The 15,126-nt window shown below is 34.9% G+C and overlaps 1 protein-coding gene across 2 annotated transcripts in view; it reads right to left on the reverse strand.

Annotated features, from left to right (window-relative positions):
* Nucleotides 1-15,126, reverse strand: part of LOC150100318 (uncharacterized) — a 97,412-nt gene that overhangs the window by 20,285 nt on the left and 62,001 nt on the right. For both annotated transcript variants that reach the window (XM_090402745.1, XM_090402744.1), the window contains exon 3: nt 13,435-13,557. In XM_090402745.1, coding sequence (XP_090258871.1) covers nt 13,435-13,557 — 123 coding nt within the window. The remainder of the gene's footprint in view (nt 1-13,434; nt 13,558-15,126) is intronic.

Below are 15,126 nucleotides of genomic sequence, written 5' to 3' on the forward strand. Positions count from 1 at the left end.
ATGGAAAAATATTTGTTTCTCAATTAATATAAATACATACAGTATTATTTTAAAATATGGTGAAAATAATTTCTCCACTCACAGCAGTTAGTAATAACAACCTTTTTTGGAAAAAATATGGGTTCAACTTTAATCACACTATGATAAAATCCTTTATAAGAACTTTTTAACTAAAGTGAGTTATCAGAACTCATACCGATGTGGATGTTCCCTCTCCCCTATTCCTGGAATTCCAGGTTTTAACATCTTTCTTCTTCCATCTCAGGTCTTAGACCTGCCACAACAACGTTCATTACAATCTGTCTTTTCACCATTTCTATGTGATCTTTCAATCAGTCTTTTAATTTATTTATTTGGTTTCCATTTTTATAACCTTCAAGTGAGAATCAAATGAAGTTCTCATTTCTCATACATAAATTTTTGATATAATTGGTTCTCCTGCCCCTAAATAAAGAGTTGAAAATCCACATCCATCATAGAACAATGAGTGGGCTTTCAACTCTTTCAACAAGCAAGGTGGTAATGCCACACCAGGTGATGAAAATTACCTACTACCTTAGGAAAATTGTTTCTATGAAATAGCCATTTTATTTGCTATTTTATTTCTAAATTTATTTAATGCAGCTTAAATATAAGATACAAAACTAAACAAAAAAAAAATTATTAAAGATTATAAAATTTTTCATCTGATAAGTTTTGCACTATACTGCATAAGCAATATGTACAGAAACTGATTGCTAGTTTAATAAAGCATGACACAAATTTTGGGTCTCAACTTGAATTGCTTAAAAAGAGTGTGCGTGAGACAGAGAATAGCGAATTGTTACATAAGAGATTCTTAATTATATGGCCATATCATTTCTTATACTGACACAAAATAATCTACCAACTGCACTAGAACATGTAATTATAAAACTTTACAAGTATTCAAACACTGCACAAATATGACAAAATTCAATGAAGTAGATTTTTATTTATTCATGTGGGGTTCCTCCACCATCCTTAGGACTAGTTGAGCCCCCCCTAATGAGGGATTAAGTGTGTATTTTATGACTGTAGATCCACGTGGGGTGTGTGTGTGTGTGTGTGTGTGTGTGATCACAGGCCAGTTTGCCTATGCTGAGGACGAAAAACTTGAGTTTCTGGGTGGAAAACCCTCTACCTCTGTATGAGACCAGCTGACTCACCATTAGTCAAAAGAGACCAGATAAAGGTTCCTCACATCACGGACAGGAATTAAACCCAAGTTTTTCCGACCAAAGGGCTTCATCTATACCAACAGAGCTACAGAGGCTCTAATTAAATAGATAAAAGATTACTATCCAGACAATGCATACACTGAAAATTCTCTGTCTAATATATGTACATAAATATGACAAATAAAAGTAAAAGGAATCAGAGATAACACAAAACCTAAAGTAAAGATATTATGCATGTCTGGCATACACAATCTTTAACCAGAAATGCTAAGATGATGATGTATAAAATTTTTACAGTGCCTTATGATGCATAATTCAGAAGGTATGCTCAAAAAGTCAAATCCAGAATGGAATAGAGCCATAAAAGTGCTCATCTTTAAAAATAGAAATAAACTAAGAATTACAGAGGAATTTCCCTACAGAGAGTTCTATATTATACTTAACAAGTAATTAAATTATATTCATCCAAGAATTAGATTCTTCATGACTAGTCCAAGCAGTGTATTTATAATATATATATATATATGTAATTAATTTTTTAACTTGGGGATACTGTATATTAGGGTTACCAAGTAATTTTATAAGCTTGGTTATTTAACTCCTAATCCCAAGTATGCAAACAATTAAGTTTGCGCCTGAAACACAGTTCAAGTCTAACGTAATGGTACAACACCAGGGCAACTCATTGTAAAGGTGGGTAAAGCTCTGATCACTACTCTTAGTATTTTCCATAATGTAAAGCACATCTCACTAAAAGATGTATACTGCAATACATTATGGGTGGGGTCACTACCCAGACCTTAAACGTGTGGACAGACTTATGTGTTCGTCGAACATGTTGTTTTTTATTTTAATGGTATAATAGAACACAGAAACTAAGTAAATAATTAATTTATTAACTTGATGCTGATATTTCGCTGGTATTATAACCAGCATCTTCAGAGCACAAAAACACTGTTTGTCACAATACGCGAGACTAAAACAACATGGTGTACATTAACAAAATTGTAGCAGCAACACAAAGACTAGAGTCCTGATTTTGGCGCCCTCTATCTGAAAAAAAAAAAAAAAAAAAAAAAAAACGCTATCATATATTGCTAGAGTCCTAGAAAAGTGCTAGTTTTTCCTTAATATGACTGTCTCCCAGATCTTCGGCAAGTTAATACAGCCATATTTGTTGAGATTTGGGGTGTGTTTTAGGGCTTCTGTCGCCTCTAAGAACAATCTCTCTGATTTATATGGGTTTCTGTGTAGTACTTTTGTGTTTTTCCAGTTGATCCTGTGTGCAGGGGTATCCAGAGTATGGTCTGCTAGGCCCGACTTCCCATAATGATATTTCCGGACGTATCGTTTATGTTCGCTGATGCGGATATTCACAGTTCTTCCTGTTTGACCGTAGTAGGCTTGATTGCATGAGCAGGGTACTTGGTAGACTCCTGGATGTGATAAAGGAGGAATGCTGTCCTTGGGTGAGCGGATGAGGGTGGCTAATTTCCCCCCCCCCCCCCCTAGCCAACTTTTACATAGAACACCTGGAAAAACAAGCAATCAATACAGCCACTCTCAAACCAACACTTTGGCTACGCCATGTTGATGATGTGCTTGCCATTTGGCCACATGGCCCTGAGACATTGAAAACATTCTTAGCACATTTAAATAGCCAACACCCAAAAATCCACTTTACTATGGAACCGGAAGCCAACAACTGTCTGCCCTTCCTGGATACACTCATCACACGTCTCCCAGATGGTTCCTTATCATTTTCAGTTTTCAGAAAACCCACACATACAGGCAGATACTTACACAAACAATCACACCATCATCCTTCTCAACAATATGGCATATTAAAAACGCTAACCCATAGAGCGAGAGCAATCTGTTCAAATGACAAGGCTCTTACTGCTGAACTGACTCACTTACGCCACACCTTCTTGGCCAACGGCTACAATCCACAAAAAATAAACAAAATACTAAACACTCCTAAGAAATCCCTCCCACCATCCACCACAGAGAACTACAACAAAACAGTCACCATCCCTTACATAAAAGGCACATCCGAAAAGATCTCAAGAATTCTCATTAAACATAAACTACGCACTACATTCAGACCATGTAGCATATTAGCCACCCTCATCCGCTCACCCAAGGACAGCATTCCTCCTTTATCACATCCAGGAGTCTACCAAGTACCCTGCTCATGCAATCAAGCCTACTACGGTCAAACAGGAAGAACTGTGAATATCCGCATCAGCGAACATAAACGATACGTCCGGAAATATCATTATGGGAAGTCGGGCCTAGCAGACCATACTCTGGATACCCCTGCACACAGGATCAACTGGAAAAACACAAAAGTACTACACAGAAACCCATATAAATCAGAGAGATTGTTCTTAGAGGCGACAGAAGCCCTAAAACACACCCCAAATCTCAACAAATATGGCTGTATTAACTTGCCGAAGATCTGGGAGACAGTCATATTAAGGAAAAACTAGCACTTTTCTAGGACTCTAGCAATATATGATAGCGTTTTTTTTTTTTTTTTTTTTTTTTTTTCCCAGATAGAGGGCGCCAAAATCAGGACTCTAGTCTTTGTGTTGCTGCTACAATTTTGTTAATGTACACCATGTTGTTTTAGTCTCGCGTATTGTGACAAACAGTGTTTTTGTGCTCTGAAGATGCTGGTTATAATACCAGCGAAATATCAGCATCAAGTTAATAAATTAATTATTTACTTAGTTTCTGTGTTCTATTATACCATTAAAATAATAAACAACAACTACCCAGACCAGTTTCAACCTATTTTGAGGTATCATCAGTGAGTAGCTAGACCCTAAATACCAAGGTTTTAGTAATACAGAGCCTTATCAACTTTACCTATTTTTTACCAAGTTAAAAAAATTAATTACATCTATATCTCCTCCAGAGATTCTTATTAAAAATAAAAACACCTTGCAGCAACTTCTATAGGTAAAGTTGATAAGGCTCTGTATTACTAAAATCTTGGTATTTAGGGTCTAGCTACTCACTGATGAGACCTCAAAAGAGGTTGAAACCGGTCTGGGTAGTGACCCCATCCATAATGTATTGCAGTATACATCTTTTAGTGAGATGTGCTTTACATTATGGAAAATACTAAGAATAGTGATCAGAGCTTTACCCACCTTTACAATGAGTTGCCCTGGTGTTGTACCATCTTTAGACTTGAACTATGTTTCAGGCACAAACTTAATTGTTTGCATACTTGAGATTAGAAGTTAAATAACCAAGCTTATAAAATTACTTGGTAACCCTAATATATATATATATATATATATATATACCATACAGTTACAGTTGCAGCCTTATAACACAGTGCATTGCCTTGCTGAAAGAGACAAATGATCAATTCCATAGAAACACCACAAAGTAGGAAGCATTGCATTGTCCAGAATGTTCATAAATATATATATATATATATATATATATATATATATATATATATATATATGGGGTGCTTAAGGGTCAAAGCTGTATAACTGAGAGGAGACCTCCACATAGCATTTAAAGGAATGCGGAGAACCGACCAGGGCTTCAGACCTAATGTCCAATCCTCACCTTCTCGTGGTGCACCCTGTTGGGTATCTACTTTGATACTGAACGAACGAGGATGGGCTGGCAATTTGGGATTTAGCCGACCAAATTGTATTCTTATTGGTTAAACCAAAATAAAAAATGATGGTACAATATGACAAAATTTCATGCTGGCTGGGGCGTCGCCCGGTTAAACAAGGCCCCCCATTGTTTTCGCCAGGGAACCAGGATGAACAGCGAAAAGTCAGCTACTGGAACATATCTGAAAACAAACCCCAACTCAACATCACCAGAGTTAAAGATCGGTACCATCAATGTAAGAAGCCTGAATGGCAAAGAAATCGAGCTAGCTGAGGAATTAGATAAGTACCAGATCGACATAATAGGGGTGACTGAAACAAAATAGACCAAAACTGGTGAGATCTTTTTGAGCAATAAACACAAAATGTCATATTCAGGCAATGACAATCAAGGAAAAGAAGGAGCAGCCATAATATTAAACACAAAATACGAGGCTAATCTTCTTGAATGGCAGTCAGTCTCAAGTAGAGTAATGTGGGCAAATATGAGAATGGGGAACTGGACAATGAGACTTATTTGTGCCTATGGTCCCACAGAATGTTCTACTAAGGTAGAAGTGGAAGAATTTTTTGACGCTTTAGAAAAAGCAACTAACACAATGAAAAAGGAAAAGGTGGTCCTTGTTGGGGATCTAAATATCAGAGTAGGAAATGATTGTGAGACATACAAAAATATTTTGGGAAAATTTGGAGAAAAGAGCAAAGCTAATAATAATGGCAAATATCTGTTGGATTTCTGCTCAGGACATGGACTGGTTATTACTAACACCATGTTCCAGCATAAAAATGTGCACAAATTCACATGGAGAGAAGAAGCTAGGAATAAGAAAAGTCTCATTGACTATGTTATTGTTGATAGTGGTGTTTTCTCCCTGGTGCAGGACACCAGAGTGTACAGAGGATTTGAAATTGGAAGTGATCACTATTTAGTCTTGAGCAGGATAAAATTGAATTTCATATTGAAAAGAATAACATGTAAGAAAGTTTTAAAGCAAATAAAAGTTGAGCAGCTCTCAGATGTGAACTGTAGACTAAAATACACAAACATTATTGAAGAAAAAATGAAAGAGTTTGAGAACAGGAATCAAACCTTGGGGATTCAGTGGCAAATTCTGAAGAAAACATTGATTGATTCTGCCAGAGAGGCATGTGGTGAGGTTGTGTGCAAGGATAAAAAAATCATAACTCCCTGGTGGACACAGGAAGTTAAAGAGGCAGTTAAGGAAAAGAAGAAAGCATATCAAAAGTTCCTGGCAAATAAGTCAGCTTTTACTCTTACAGAATACAGAGACAAATGTAAGAAAGCTAAACAGTGTGTAAAACTAGCTAAACCAAAGTCATGGGAGGACTTTGGCAAGAATATAGAAAATAAATACCAAGAAGGTGGCAAAATATTCTGGAGGTTGTTGAAGAAGCTTAGGAATGGAGGAAAGAGTGCTGTAAAATGAGTTAGAGATGATAAAGGTGACATGAAAACAGGAGAAAAAGATATCCTTGAAGTATGGAGTAATTACTTTGAAAAACTGCTAAATGAAACAAGCAGTGATGACAGCACAGTGATAAAAAACACTGACCAGGCATGCAGTCAGGAATACATATCCATAGTTGAAGTAGAAAAAGCCATCAAAGGCTTGAAATGTGGAAAGGCAGCAGGAGTAGATGATATTCGACCAGAAATGCTGAAGTATGGTGGTATAAAAGTCTTACAGTGGCTGCACTGCATAGTTGAGAAAGCCTGGACAGAGGGATGAATTCCCGGTGATTGGAGTAGAGCTCTCATAGTACCCATATATAAAAAGGGAAATAAAACTGAATGTGAGAATTACAGAGGTATTTCCCTACTGAGTGTTCCTGGCAAAATCTATGCAAGTATACTTGAGAAACGGTTGAGAAGAATTGTGGAAGAAAAGCTTGGTGAAGAACAAGCTGGATTCAGGCCAAATAGAGGCTGTCAGGATCAGATCTTCACTTTACGACAAATAGTCAAGAAAACATGGGAATATAACAAAGATCTGTATTTAAGTTTTGTCAATTTGGAAAAGGCATACGACAAGGTGCCAAGAGAGAAGCTATTCAATACGCTGCAGTTATATGGTGTCAATGGGGCATTATATCAAGCAATACTCAGTCTTTATTTGAGTTGTAAGTCAGCAATTAGAATTGAAGGAAGTACAGGAAGATGGTTTGATGTTAAATCTGGTGTGAGACAAGGATGTACATTATCTCCTCTGTTATTCATTACCTATATGAATCGCATTATGAAGGAAAGTGGTATTCAACATGATATCAAAATTGGAGATGTTAATGTCAGCTCTTTGCTTTATGCAGATGATGTTATACTTCTAAATAAATCTGCTACAAGTCTGCAAGATTCTCTGACTAAATTGAATAGCTGTTGTAATAGATATGGTATGAAGGTCAGCAATAAAAAGACAAAGACAATGAAAATAGGCAGAATCATTGAAAATGTCAGCTGTGTTGTGAATGGAGAACCTGTGGAACGGGTAAAACATTTCAGCTGCTTAGGCGCAATTTTTACTGAAGATGGTGAATTGAGTATGGAAATAGACAACAGAATCAGCAAAGCTGGTGTGGTGGGAGGTCAATTGAATGAATTCATATGGAATAAGAGAGGAATTGGTTGGAACACTAAATTAGCTGTATACAGGACAGTGTTCAAACCAGTTTTAACTTATGGATCTGAGAGATGGGTCAGAAGTAAAACACTTGGCCAAAGACTAGAGACCGCAGATATGAGAGTCCTGAGAGAGAGATTATAGGTGTGAACAGATGGCATTAATGGCAATATCATATTAATATTGCCATTTAAGGCTTCCTTAAATTTCCTTTCATACCAGGTTTTTGTATGGTGTAAAGAGCGGGTGCTTTTCCAGTTGATTTGGTGTAAGGTGTTGAGCGCGTGATCTGAGAGGCCTGCTTCACCATAATGGTTATATTTAATGTCTTATGTGTTCTTTCTTACGTATAGGGTTTGTCCGTCCTGTTTCACCAATGTACGATAAGTTACAGGTGCAGTGGATGCAATAGACTCCAGGATGTGCCAATGGGAGGAGAGGATCCTTAGAGGAGCTGAATATGGTTTTAAGTTTAGTGGGTGGCTTAAAGGTGGCATTGAGGTTATAATGTGGTAGGATTCTGTTGATTTTTTCTGATATCCCTTTAATGTATGGGATGGCTATGGTTTTACTGTAATCTAGATTCGTTTTTGTTGTTGTTTTATGGAATATTTTATTAATAGTATTTTTGTTATAGCCATTATTTATGAATGTGTCGCTGATGATTTTTAGTTCTTGTTTCAGGGCTTGCTAGTTAGAGCAAATTGTTGTAGCTCTGTTTTTAAGGGTGTTAATGACTCCATATTTTTGTGATGGGTGGTGGTATGAATTAGCATGTATGTATTGGCCCATGTGTGTGTTGGTTTTCGGCAGACCGTGAAGGATAGGCTGCCTGAAGGAAGATGTGTGACTAGTGTGTCTAGGAACGAGAGTGAGTTTTGATTTTCAATTTCAATGGTAAATTGTATGCGTTCGTGTTGTTTGTTCAGTTGGCTAAGGAATGTATTTAGCATTTGTCGCCCGTGCGGCCAGATAACGAACACATCGTCAAGTATCTAAGCCAGACTGTTGGTTTTAGTGTGGCGGAATCAAGAGCCCTTTGCTCAAAAGTTCCCATGTAGAAATTAGCAATTGGGGGGGGGGGGGGATAGTGGTGAGCACATGGCTGTACCTTCTTTTTGTAGGTAAAATTTGTTTTGCCACACGAAGTAACTGGACTGTAGTACATGGGCAAAGAGGGCCGTAATGTCGGGCGGAAATTTGTTCTGTAGTAGGAGAATTGTGTCATCGATGGGGACATTTGTGAAAAGGGCAGAAACGTTGAAACTGACTAATAAGTCGTCTTTGTCGAGTGTTATGTTTTTAATTTTGTTTATAAAGTGTTGTGTGTTCTTTATGTAGGAAGGGGGAATGACCTATCAACTCCTTGAGTGTTGACGCTAATTTCTTGGCTAAGTGGTAATTAGGGCTGTCTATTCCTTCCACAATTGGTCGAAGCAGCACATTTTGTTTGTTTATTTTCGGGACCCCATATACTATTCTGGGGGGGGGGCATAGTAGTGTTTGAGTTTTTTAACTGTCTCCGGTGGCCAAGAAGTGATGGACTTGAGTAGTTTCTCTGTTTTATCCTTTATCCTGTTTGTTGGGTTATAATTTACCAGCTTATATGTGATGTTATCGGCTACTAGTTGATTCATCTGAAGTATATATGTTGACCTGTCAAGGACAGCAGTGGCATTACCTTTATCCAATTTCTTTATTATTATGTCTTGGTTGGCTTTTAATGACTTAATTGCTGCTAGTTCTGTGAGATTGTTCTGTATGATTTTCTTAATGTTCAGGACATTACTAGTTTCTAATTGTATTTCATCGGCTATATTGTTAGGTAGGGACCTGATGCCTCTTTCTATGTGGTAGATAAAATCCAATTTGTTTACCTTTTTAGGTGCTATTGCGTAGTTAAGTCCTTTATTCAGTAGCGTAAGTTTGCCGCTGTTCAAGGTGTGGCTTGATAGGTTGATCACATGGTTCTTGCTTGCTGGTGGTTGGTCGCTCCTTGTCTCCCTTGTTTGTTGTTCATTGTTGGTCTTCTGATTGGATGGATTCCTGTGATTGGCTGCCATATTTCGGCGTTGTTTCAAACTGTGGAATTTGGTCTTGAGTTTTTCTTTATTCTTTTCCAGGGTATATTTGGCCGAATTGTCAGTAATTCTTTCAAGTACTTGTAGAATGTCTGAATTAATATAACTCAATAGTTAAGATTGCAATTTTGAAACCAGATTTTGAGCTATTGCTAGATTTTGGCGGGCTGTTTGGATCTGTTCTCAAGCATTGCTTCTTCTGTGCGGTCACAAATACGGAGTGCTTTAGCAGACGTAAATTTCTTTTTCAGTTTGATGCAAATAGGAATAAGGTTATTGTCTCTGCATCTCTTTAAAAAGGCCAGCCGATTGATTAAGAGGCACGATTTTTAGTGTGAGATGGTAAATTAAATATCATGATGTTAATATATATATATAGATAGATACATAGACTTGTTGTTGCGCCCAATGTATTTCTACAACCAACAGATAACACTAATAATAGGACTCTAGCATTGATGTATAATTTTTTTTTCCCACCAGAGGTCAGGCCATCAATTGTTGTAGCAGTTGGTCAGTAACTTTAACAAACCAGTTTGATTGTAGTGTAGCTTGTTTTCTGTGTATGGTGTGTATGCTCCAGAAGATGACCTTGACATAAAGGTTGAGACGTCGAATGTATATTTTAGTTATGTTAAACTAAAGTTTTCATTCAAATACGGTAGTTGTCTCCATAATTTTCAAAAATGTATAGAGACAATACAATAATAATGGGAGATTGGAATGCTATAGTGGGAGAAGAGGGCAATGATTTCAGGAAGATTTGGTCTTGGATGTAGGAATGAACGAGGAAAGTAGTTAATAGAATTTTGTACACAAAAACAGTTATTTATAGCAAATACACTATTTCAAGTTCCAAAAAGAAGAAGATACACCTGAAAAGCACCTGGGGATTCAAATAGATATCAAATAGATTATATATAAAAGATACAGAAACTAAATAAAAAAAGGCAAAAGCTATCCAGGTGCCGACATCAGTAGTGACCATAACCTTGTCTTAATGAAAACAGAACTGAAACATAAGAAACAAATCCAAAGATATAAAATAAGATGGAACCTTGAAAAATTAAAGAGTAAAGAAGTGAAGAGAAGATACCAAGAAGTAACTGATCATAACATTCCAGAAAACATAAATAGTAAGAATAATATTGAAAACCAATGGAATATGATTAAAGAGTCAATTACAAATGCATCAAATCAATTATTGAAAAATACAGAAAAAGAAAAAAGAAAATATTGGATAACAGATGAAATACTTGGCCTTATGAATGAAAGAAGAAAATATAAAAATACTGTTAAAGAAAAAGATGTAGCCAAATACAAATATCTTAAAAATCTAATTACAAGAAAATGTAGACAAGCCAAAAAATAATACCTAGAAGAACAATGTAATAGATGAATTATTTAAAAAAGAAAACATAGAGAGACCCTATAAAGAAATTTACAAACTGATTTTCAAATTTAATAAGAACAGCAAAAACAATGCCATCAACAATGAAAATGGAAAATTACTCGTAGAATCTGAGGATATATTAATGGAATGGAAGAATTATCTTGAAAATCTCTATAATGGAAACGAACTTGATGTTGATATTAGCATAGAAAATCAAAATGAAGATAATCTAGGACCCCCAATAATGCAGAAGAATTTGATAAAGCACTATTCAAAATGAGTAAGGGAAAAATACAGGTGTAGACAATATTCCTATAGAATTACTACAAAATCTAGGTGATGAGACAAAAACCTTACCCTATCAATTAATAGCCCAAATCTATGATAGAGAAGAAATACCAAAGGAGTTTATCAAACTATAATATCAATACTGAAAAAGAATAATGCAAATAAATGCATTATTTAGAACAATAGTTTTAATCCCACATGTTAGCAAAATTCTGCTAAAAATTATTCAGAATAGAATTTATTCCAAAATAGATTGTCTATTGGATGAAGACCAATTTGAATTCAGAAAGAATAAAGGAATAAGAGAGGCAATATTCTGTTTAAGAACAATAATAGAGAGAAGATTAGACCTTAGCAAAAATACTTACATTCCCTTCCTTGATTTAGTGAAAAAGTTTCATAAAGTAAACCAGCAAATACTCCTCAATTGTCAACTAATATCGGCATAGACTTGAGGGATAGGAAAATAATTTATCAAATTTACAAAAATCAAAATGGGCTGATTAAAATCAATGCTAAAGAGAAAATAATAAATATAAGGAGTGCAGTAAGACAAGGATGTATACTTTCACCACTTTTATTTAATTTATATATTGAATTCAGGAAACTAAAGATAAATGGTGAGCAAGTCGTGTATAAGATTTGCTGATGACATAGCCCTTGTGGCAGCAAACAGAAGAACGTTAAAAACAATACTAGAATTACTAAATAATAACCCCGAAAAATATAAAATGAAAATCAACATAGATAAGACTAAAATCCTTGTTACAGGCAAAACCCCTATCAATATAGAGCATATAGACATCAGCGGGAAACAGATAAAACAAGTAAAATGCTTTAAATATTTAGGAAGCCTAATAACAGAAGATGGCAGAACAAGAGAAGACATAAGATCAAGAATAAACAATGCAAAAGCCCAATTCTCTAAGATGAAAAGCATTTTAACAGAAAACCTCAACCTATAATTGAAAAAAAAAAAATTAATAAACACATTGAGATGGAGCATTGCACTGTATGGATATGAAACCTGGATTCTAGGCAGAGAAGATGTAAGAATATTGGAGGCTTTTGAAATGTGGCGCTGGCGCTGCATGAACAAAATAAAATGGGCAGAAAAAAATCAAACGAAGAAGTCCTGAGAGAGAGAGAGATAAGCGAAGCAAGAACTCTAATTAAATCGATCAAAATGAGAAGGGACAGGTGGTATGGACATATACTTCGTCATGATGGACTTGTGAAAAGAATAACTGAAGGCAAAATAGAGAGGAAAAGAAGAAGAGGCAGACCAAGGAAAAGCTTTATTGATAAGTCAAAGAAAGCACAGGTTTGAAGAGTTACCAGGAAATTAAGAAGAAAGCCATGACAGAGAGGAATGGAGGAAATTGCTGCTGAGTTACTAATCCTAAGACTGATGCAACTGATGATGATGATGAGTGTCCTGCAAGTGACAGACAAGATGATTCAGGAATTGATGTGCATCAAATAAAAGTTATCAAAAACAATCAAGTAGAGTAAAGACAGGTTCCATATGAAAAAAAAAAGAGATAATGACATTTAGAAGTAAAGCAGTATTTACACACAAACACTTTAATAATGAACTCGCTCACTCACAATAAAAAATAAATCTATTAATCACTGCGAGAATCAACCACATACACATGTATATTCCAGGACTAAAATATGCATTTTTAGAAAGCGTAATAAATAAGGATTATCTTTGTATTTCATTATTTTTTAAACTTGACTGATTGCATAATATCATAATTCACTATAATCATGAACTTAATTTAACTAAAAAATATATTTGAGGATTACTAATTTCAATAAGGTAAATATTATACCTGATTTTTGCCCACAAAAAAAATTCAAAAAGGATAATATTACAAACTTTCTTATCAAATGCCCATATCACATTATAATACTATAAGATAATTACTATAGGCTGGAACATGGAGAATGACTTAACAGGCTTGTTGCTCTTTTTCACTAATGACACTAAAAACATACCTAATAGATCATTCAAGTCAAATACACTGTACTAGGAAAAAGTTTTGCAATCACGGTAGGCCTATTTTTAGTAAACTTTACTATTAGTTCCAATGCTCAAGGATTAAATTAGTACATTTATTTATAAGAATATGCCAAATTAATAACTAAATAATAGAAAAAAAATCAATTTGTTACCTCCAATTTGAAGGCAAGTGTATAAGAGCGTCTTCTCCTCTTACTTGAAGATACAATTGTTTCTTCACGGTCTTTAGGAGCAGCAGATGTTTCAAGAATCAGACAAGTGTCATCAGTCAGTGGCTATTAAAAATTGATATTGTTAAGTTTTAATAATAACAACAGGACAAATTATGATTCAGATTTCAAAAATTAATTCATAGTAGCCTCATCACACTTATGAATAAAGTACCACATGAAATTGTGTTAATTCAAAACTCAAGATACCAAAAATTCATATCTCGAAAAGTTTGGTTCCTTGGTACTAATATATAGTTCAATTTATTTGAAGTATTTTTTTTTTATGAAGTATGGTATCTGATTTTCCTAAGAAGTGAAGTGAAATGTTTTTAAATTATTTTGCAGTATTTGCTACTGGTGTGCTTTCAACTACAGCAGAACCCCTTTATATAATGAAAGTTCACAACAGTCTGGAAATAAATATTGTTCCAAATTCAAACAGTAAACACAATAATTAGCATTATTTCACAATCATTATGCTAGTAGTTATCAGCATTTTTTCATAATTTTTGATTCCTGACTTCTTAATGCTGTTGAAAGAAGCTGTGATTGATTAGAAACTAGTCAGTCTCAACTGCCAGCCTGTTGAACCTTTTTTTCTGTTTTGTCTGGGAAAACTATCCTTGAGAATAAGATTTTTTCTCTTTGTTCTTCAATATCATATTGAAAAGAAGAGGAAAATAAGTAAGTCACCGACTTGCACAGAATAGAGTTATGGGGATTCATACATACACAGTTGCTATACTTTGACTGAATAGCAACATCCTCTATCAAGGCACCGTAACACCTACTAATTTCACTCTTAACAGCAAATGTTGCTTCATATGTCTTTATGGTTTAAAACCTAGTGGTTAATGCTAGCCTTCTGTTTATTCCATGAGCAAAAGTTCTTGTAAAACACACCTAAGATATTTTCAATTGAGTATAGAATTTCAGATGGATGTGTGTTAGGTAAAGAGGTGTGGTTTAAGAGTACCTCTTAAACCACACCTCTTTACCTAACACACATCCATCTGAACATTCGCTATGAAGAAAAGAAAACTTTAGTACAAAAGTAAACATTCTTAATTTAATGAATGTAAGAGGTTACAAATGTAATTAATTTGGATGGGGAATAGAGTACATTATTTCATGTTAACTGTGACTGCCAACAAACAGTCCTTAAATTCATGCACAAATCAGTTACTTGTACAAAATTGTTGCTTTATTCCCACAAGACTGTAAAATGTAAAATTTTAATTTTCCCTATGTTGTTGTTTGATCATGTTGAGAACAGATGAAACATATTTACAACTGCAGAAACAAACAAAAGTAATCATTATAACAAAATAGTGCTCTCATCACAACCAAAAAATCATACTATATTTAACATTATTACATTATATGCCAGCCTGTTTTTATTTTTTATTGTGTGGTTCCCATCCATAATAGGTTATTAGCAAAGCTATAGTACATTTGTACCCTGGGTGGGTTAAGAATTTTTATCAATTTTATAAAAATTTTTGTAACTTTTTAAATTTATTTTTACATAGTCTGGAAACCCTGCTCTAGAGATCAAACATAAAACTTTTTCAAGCCACTTCAGGTCTCCAATAAGTAAAGTGGTGGTCTCACACCAGGCAATGAAATTCA

The sequence above is a fragment of the Typopeltis vanoorti genome, chromosome 13 (assembly GCF_054136105.1).
Source record: "Typopeltis vanoorti isolate ZY-2024b chromosome 13, IOZ_Tvanoo_1.0, whole genome shotgun sequence".
NCBI classification, from domain to species: Eukaryota; Metazoa; Arthropoda; class Arachnida; order Uropygi; family Thelyphonidae; genus Typopeltis; species Typopeltis vanoorti.